At 41.7% G+C, this 7,830-nt stretch overlaps 1 protein-coding gene and 1 long non-coding RNA gene across 9 annotated transcripts in view; one reads left to right on the top strand and one right to left on the bottom strand.

Moving 5' to 3' along the window:
- Nucleotides 1–7,830, bottom strand: part of pde10a (phosphodiesterase 10A) — a 52,403-nt gene that overhangs the window by 23,169 nt on the left and 21,404 nt on the right. Inside the window, exon 1 of one of the 8 annotated variants that reach the window (XM_019870357.1) lies at nt 2,410–2,501. The exons of the other annotated variants lie outside the window; for them this stretch is intronic. Within the exon in view, the coding sequence (XP_019725916.1) occupies nt 2,410–2,425 (16 nt within the window). The 5' untranslated portion in view covers nt 2,426–2,501. Of the gene's footprint in view, nt 1–2,409; nt 2,502–7,830 lie in introns of those variants that run through there. 8 annotated transcript variants of the gene reach the window in all.
- LOC109516146 (uncharacterized) lies at nt 2,588–5,912 on the top strand. The gene is made up of 2 exons (XR_002168306.1): nt 2,588–2,801; nt 4,920–5,912. It is a non-coding gene; the product is annotated as an uncharacterized LOC109516146 (long non-coding RNA).

Below are 7,830 nucleotides of genomic sequence, written 5' to 3'. Positions count from 1 at the left end.
AGAGAGAGAGAGAGAGAGAGAGAGAGAGAGAGAGAGAGAGAGAGAGAGAGAGAGAGAATTGTATTTGCAAATTGACCATTTGATTTGCACAATGAAATTAACCCAACAGCCGGCAAGGTACGCATGCCTAATTACAAAATACTATTATATAAAACCTCTCTAAAGTTATGTGAATTATTAAACGTATGATCTATACAACTCTTCTTTTTAATTCTGAAATAAAAGTCGAAATAATTACAGTTCAATTTGAAAGAAGAAGTTGCACAAGTGATGATAATGAAGACGACGATGAATCTGTGCAAATTTTGCAGCAGTGATGTATGTGCACAAGAACGAAATATTTTATTTATACAAGAATTTAGTGACGGGCATGTAAACGAGGTGACGAGTACATACTTTCATTTCTCTAAAAATCAGCAAGGCTCTGTCCTTTCTCGCAAGTGTCCACAGGATGAGAAGGGGATGTTTCTTTTGGAGGACGTTCAGCTGTGCAACTGGTCCTCTAGAGAGTGTTTACTTCAATGTGATGGTATATTTTTTGGGGGGGGGGGTGCAGGTCAGGCAGTGTGATGGCAAACTAAGGCAAACTGATGTGCTTTAATTGTTTCGACATGAGCAAAAAGCCAAATCTGGCTTTGAAAAAAAAAATGCCGTAAAGGATGAAAACAATCATTGAGAATACTGTTAAGACCACTGATGACCAAAATGCAGTGTTTATTATTTGCTTACTGTCCTTTCTCTGCTCATCTTCAATATTTTGCATCTCAATATTCAGTGAATAAATTCACTCCACCATTCCGGTTATATTAGAGAAAGAAAAAAGTAATATACTTGAGACCTGAATGCAGATGAGCAAGTCAGCAGCAGCGCAGCAGCAGCTTTTTCAACCAGCTATTGAGATACCCTCCTTCATTTCTTAACATGTATTGTATTTGGTGACCCCCGTTTGCCTCCTGCATTGCCACATCTCCTTTGTACGGAGTTGATCAAGTTGTTAATTGCGGCCTGGGGAATGTTGGCCCAGGCCTCTTCACCGGCTGTGCGAAGTTGCAGCAAATTGGCAGGAACTGCACGCCGTGTCATATAGGCCGATCCAGAGGTTCTCAAGTATGCTCAATAGCTGGCATGTCTGATGAGTATGCTGGCTCTGCAAGAACTGGCATGTTTTTAGCTTCCAGGAAATGTGTACAGATCCTTGCAACCTGAGACCTCAGGATCTCATCATTGTATCTGTGTGCATTTTCAAATGTATTAACCCCACCGCCACCAAGGGCAACTCTGTCCACAACGTTGACGTCAACAAATTGCTCAACCGCTGTCAACTGCAATGTAGAGTGAAACCTGGGATTCATCCATGAACAGAACAAATTTCCGAGGATGCCATCAAACGAGATCATTTTGCCATTCAAGTCGGTTAAGCCAACAAACTGCAGTCAGGTCGAGACCCCAAGCATGCAGATGAGGTTGGATCTGTTGCCAAATTATCTGAAATGCCTTTTGGAGATGGCTTATGGTCGAGGTATTAACATTCATGGGCAACAACTCAGGTGGACATTCCTGCAGTCAGCTTGCCAATCGCTGCGTCACAGATTTTGTATCCATAGAAAAAGTCTTTGACCTTTGAGTTCAGCTCATGCAAAATGGGAGCACAAACCCAATTGTTGCGTTGATATTTTTCTTCAGTACATGCAGAAATGGGAATTTCCACCTGCTCGTCAGTACTGACGGACTCCCGTTTTTGCTGGCGGATTGCTGACTAATGGTAACTGACAGAATAAGCGCTGATGCAAGTGATTCTTGGTTGTCCGACGACTGACATGAACCCAAAGAAAAATAGATGAGGGGCATTTTAGGGATGAGAAGCAACAGGAGCAGCAGTAGTAGTATAACAATTTATATATAACCGCCGGCGAATGACAGAAGCTGCCCACCACTGAGTATATGTAAGTCATAGCAGCAGTGCGGGATATCGACACTAATTATCTCGAGCGGCACAAACAAACAGCCTTGCTTGGATTGTGACATACTCAACCATGCCTACACTGAACGCTTAACATGTAGTATCCAGTCAAAGCAATTAAGTGAGGGGAATTGTTTGAATGGCACGTTTCTTTTCAAAATTGAATTTGATTGCAACAATCAACAGCTTTCAGATTGCCAAGGAGAGAAGGACTAAAATAAAGGGAAATAAAGGAAGGACATCGCAAGCGTGTGGCTTTTTATCAATAACACATAGTGCCACCCTGGTTACATTATTGTCAAGGGATGTTTTTTCACAATATCAAACTGTTCACAATTGAATCCTTATTAGATCATTTCCTGGTATTTGAAGTATTACTCGTATAATGACTGTAATATGGACTAAAAACAATACCTAAGTTACTAAGTCTATTGACTGGATAGCAGTACCTTTGGAGTCATGCATTGGCGGTCAGCAGCTTGTTGCGCTGCATGTTCACGGATGAGTTGAGCCCATTTGGCAGAGACGTGTTGCCTGACTCAGACTTGTGCTTCCTGTGTAAAAACCGAAGCCTGAGTTCATGCAGTGAGGTATTGTTATATAATACTTATCTGGACGACAACACACCACACCCTGACAATGGGAAAGGGAAGGCCAAACGAGTCACAGTCTGTCTGGATCGCTGCTCTGATCATTTCAAAATTAAGCATGAAAAGTCTCACAGTCAATCAACAAGATTTGGCTACACCATGTTTTGGGTGAACAATGTGTGCAGAATTTGAGCAAAACAATGGATTTTTGTAAGCTGCAATCCCAGTCTAAAGGCTTTTTATTCAATGAGGTAAGGGCTGACTTTATATGGAAGTAAATTGCTGTTGGGAATAAGTAATTTGCAGGCTTTCTGGTCTATAGTGATTTTAAAGTGTCGAAACGGGCCAACATCAAGCCACCTAAGAGCAAAGTCATTTCTGAATAAATACAACATCCTTCTGATTTATTTCCGCCCGTTTTCTCAATCAGGACTGGAAAATCTCGAACTGCTTGATGACATCTGACCTGTTACACTTTCACACAAGAAGAAAAAGCCCCAGAGTCTATTTGACGCCGCATTTCTTTTATATGAGGCTCCTTTAGAGAATTGCTGGAAACAAGAAAGTGCTATGAAGCAAGGCCTTATTTCTCTAGCCACAGCCTTTGTGTAGAACAATGATTGGGGTTGCATGAGAATGTTCTCTTCTCTTGAGCAACATATTTGACTTTCGATGTTTTTTATTACTGTGGCAAGGTTGCTAGATTGATTAGAATAAAGGAACGAAATTTCAATCACAAACCAAGCTGGCAAAGCGTTAAGGCTGATACATGACTATCGTTTAAAGGGATGAAGACAGCTGCTATGAATGTGGTGTAGATGTGCAGATGGTGAAACAAACCCGCTTGTAAATAATGGCACCTTCAAAATAAGTGTGAGGGAATTCTAACAGCAGTTTTATCCATTTATTAGTTTCCTGTACATTGGTAATCACTAAATGTTGTTTGTAGGTAACAAGTAAATGTTTTTTGTTTTTTCAAACTATGAGTGGAGGTGATGTGGACATGACCTTAGTGAGCTGTGTAGGAGAATGTTAAGTGAGCTTGTGCCTTTAGTGCTCCAGTCAGATGATGTCAAGTGGTAAGGTCATAAGTCTGGCTGATCTTTAGTGGGCAGCATGTTTCTTCTCTGCTACACATTCATGAAAAATGAGTGAATAGGGGAAAGGACCACTTCTATTGAAGCTTACACTGCCTGGCACAGAGTCAAGGGCAAGCTGCCATGGTTCTACTTTTCACTTTTCATGACAAGAGTCTGAGGCAGGAAGGGAGCGGATGTGTGAGGGGCGGGGAGTGGCGGGCTAGATGCGGGGTGCGTGCGTCAGCAGCTCCGCCTGGGACTCCCTTGCCAGGAGGTTTGAAGAGCATATGTGGGTCTTATCTTATCTACTCTCCGAAAAGGGCGTAGCACAGCAGCCGACACTGACATTCAGTGGGCACCAAAAGTGGCGGTGGATAGGCCTTGATTTCTCTTTCCCACATTTCACCTCATGTATTCATCAAGCTAGGAAGTGAGTGTGTGAGCATATACAGGTGAGTGCACGCACATTCTTCTTGTACTCCTTTGCGGCGTGTGTTCTAACCTACACTGATCAATCAATATGAGGCAGTTCAATGGTGTCAGATTAAGCAGATAAACATCATGCTTCTTGATTAGGGGCGAGACAAAATGTTGTTTGTCCCATCTCTCGTAATGAATTAGAGAGCCAACCAAATATCAAAAGTTTGCTACACACTGAAAAAAATAAATAAATGATATATACACAGTGCATCGGCCGTGGGTTCAATTCCTGGCCTTCCTGTGTGGAGTTTGCATGTTCCCCCCGTGCTTGTGTGGGTTTTGTCCGGGTACTCCGCATTCTTCCCACATTCCAAAAACATGCTTAATTGTGTGGAACTGATCAATGATTATTTGTTGTTGTTCATTTAAAGCACTACTTGTCTGCAACCAGCAGAGGAACTATTTATCTACTCCCAACTAGTTTCTTGTTTAAAGAAGAAAAGCTGATAAAGCCAAAATCCTCCACAATGACAACTCTTCCATGAGTTTGCTCAATGTGACACTGGCATGGAAACATTCAGACACTTTCAGCCCATTAAATTCATATTTTTAAAAATAGAAATACTGCTAAATCAATTCGTTGAGCACTAATTTAATATTAATTTAGTTGACAAAGGATTTCTTTCTTTTTTTTTTTTAATCGGCAACTATAAACCATAGTCGTGACAATATTATATCGTGAATAATTGTGAGCCCCATTCGAAAACCACATGTGGTGGAAACATGGAGTGAAAGAGTGGAGAGAGAGAGAGAGAGACTGAGGATCTCAATGGAAATGTAATTTGCATTATTTCCACTTCCTTGGCCCAGGTATACACATAAAGGGATGGTGCTATAAATGGCAAGCTGGGATAAGACATCTTGGCGTGTGCTCACAGGCAAGTAGTGACAAATGACAGACATATACAGTCTCAAGAGGAACATCAGCTAACTGTGATTGAACTGCAGTCCATCCATGTTCTATACAGCTCATCCTGTTTGGAGTTATAAGAAACGTTGAGTCAAACCCAGCTGACAGCCAACTCCATCCTGAAGTGATCGCCTGTCAACCGCAGGCGATTACGAACGTAGAATTGAGCCTGCGCCAGCTGCATGAAAGTGAGTGTGACTGTGACCCATCATAATTTCACATCAACTTGCTTCAATTGATGAGAATTTTGAGGATGGCACCAATCATTGTGCCTCAGAGTCAGCATTTTGTCCAAACCACAGGTTTAATGTAAACGCTGCGACACCGCATTCCCCTTTCACCACCTCCACCGCTTCCCAGAGCCCCCGTCCACGATGGGGTCGTGTTCGTCACCGCACATCTGGACTGATGTCGAACTGATGGGAAGCTGCTAATGAGAACCACAGAACTCAGATCCTGTGTCTTCTCCTGTATCACGTTTTTCGATGAGCTCCAACATGAGGACAAGTTGGAAGGGAATCTATCCGTCTGTGGCCTTTTCCCATCCCCTCAGATGCCGAGACTTTGACCAGCTGACAGAGGGGTCAATGGATGGAGGATGCCTTGAGGAGAATGTCATCTGTTTTGTCACTAACATCGTGCACTGTGCCCTGGCGCTGAACCAGTGCTCCGCAGATTTTGACATAAAGGTTTCAAACTGCATCGCAGGCTTATTTTTTTTGGCTTGAACTTCATGTATTTAAAGCAAGAGAAAAAGTCTTGCTCAAGGGCTCCCCCTAACAATAAAACCAAAACACTGACAGCGTTTTGAAATACATGCTTTACACTCTACAGCATTATTTTTGAACAACAAAAACACACAAACAGGGGCAATAAATGGGCGTGCTGACAAACTCTTCTTGTAATGTCATGGCTTAAAATGAACATGATATGCTCTGCAACATCAGTGCACTTATTAAGACTTTGAAAACTAGTGTTGGTCCTGATGCTGATGCTAATGTAACATGAGAACTGACCTGGACCTGGACAAACGATACAGTATTAAAAGACAACACACCACAGTGTAGTTGATCCAGGGGGATGACAGTGGGGGTGAGAAAGATGCTGTTATACTGTACTTTTTATACCATGAAAAGCATTTTAAAGTTCAAGGGTACCATAACTACATACTTTGTTGTGGGCAAATAGTACTCGAAATTGACCTGACTGCATACAAATAATTGATTTCCAGAAGTTCCTATGCGCCCAATCAGGCTGAAAGCAAACAAATTGTCTTTGCGTTATAAGCCAAATAGAACATTCATCGACATCAGTGCAGACTGATCATTTTTGCCCATGCAGTTTTTGACAATCTATGATTTCAACCAGGGGTAACCAATTTCGGACCAGAGCTGGTAACTCCTGGTTCAAACACGGCCATCAAAACCTCACCACATGATATTGTTCAATGAATTCCCAAATTCTCAATTCCCGGTAAGTGTATGTGAACAAGTAGATATTAAAATGCAAATGAATAAACTGTCTAACAACACTGTTCTGACCTTGAATGAAAATGGGTGCTTTTATCCATCAGCACAAATAATAATTACCATATTGAAATACAGTATAAACAAGAACATATGAACACGATGATTATGACTTCAAGACAGGAAATACTTAAAGTTCTCTTTAGAATGTAGCATAAAAGTCTGATTATGTACAGTATGAAAATATTTCATATTGCAAAGCATTGAGTGCAAAGCACTACGGATTGTGTTTGTTCTAGCATTTAAAGAGCCTGTTTTTGATGTGTTCTTAATGTGTTTGGCAATGCGTTTCTGCAGTACGGGGGAAATTCTCCCATCTCAACTTTTGACACAGCCACCTTGCGTAATGTGGAAATTTGTTTTTGTGTTCATTTTTTTGAATAAATCCAGTGAAAGCAATATAATGAGAATACCATGCACATAACTGAACGCATCGGAGATGGTGCGGATTGCGAGTTGGGCAGGTTGCCAAGTAGCGCAATGCGAACAGGGGGCATCAAATACAAAAAAAAAAAAAAAATCTGTAACCCACAGTCAATGATTGTAGCTCTTTGCGATTGGCGCTTCAACTCCAAGCCCCATCGGCATGTGGGAATGCTCCTCAAAGGTGAAGAAAAAAAGTCCGCTGACGCTCATCCTTTTATTCCCCAATTAATGACATAATGTTGACACTCTGCCAGCAGTGTAATTTAGTGGGGACACATATACAGTCGTATGTGAGACAAGTGACAAGTTCACTCAAGCTTTGACATGTTTACAGCTTCATAAGTGTCAGGAAAAATGTTGGTGAAAGCGAGAAGTTATGTAGTCAGGTCAGAAATGTCCAGAATGAGCACTTCCTGCCTGACAATGTTCAGCCTTCTTCATCCAGTTAAGCAATATGTTGAAAAGCCAAATGGGTTGAAAAACATGCACGAGAGATCACATTAGGGTTGACCTTAAACGAACACTGCGGGCCAACAATGCAGTCACACAAGCCACTACAAACAGCTGGAACTACTGTAACTGTGTGTTAGGGTTACGCGATTTACAATGAGATGAGCAAGCGGTGATGTCAACATACCCCGAGTCTGCATTAGCTGGCCACTCTTGCATCAAGTCCCATTTCAGAAGGGACAAACAATGGAAAACATATCATCAGTTGCTGCAAAACAAACCACAGATAATGCAGCCCACCTGTGCATACTGGCCTGTCACATGAAGAACCCAATGCCATGGCTTTGTGTACAGTAAGACTCACGTCACAATTAAATCTGTTGTTTTAACAATGCTATAATGTTACATA

The sequence above is a fragment of the Hippocampus comes genome, unplaced genomic scaffold (genome assembly GCF_001891065.2).
Source record: "Hippocampus comes isolate QL1 unplaced genomic scaffold, H_comes_QL1_v1.1 scaffold76, whole genome shotgun sequence".
NCBI classification, from domain to species: Eukaryota; Metazoa; Chordata; class Actinopteri; order Syngnathiformes; family Syngnathidae; genus Hippocampus; species Hippocampus comes.
The sequence above is the reverse complement of the archived record's forward strand: the minus strand, read 5'-3'. Positions and strand labels throughout refer to the sequence as shown.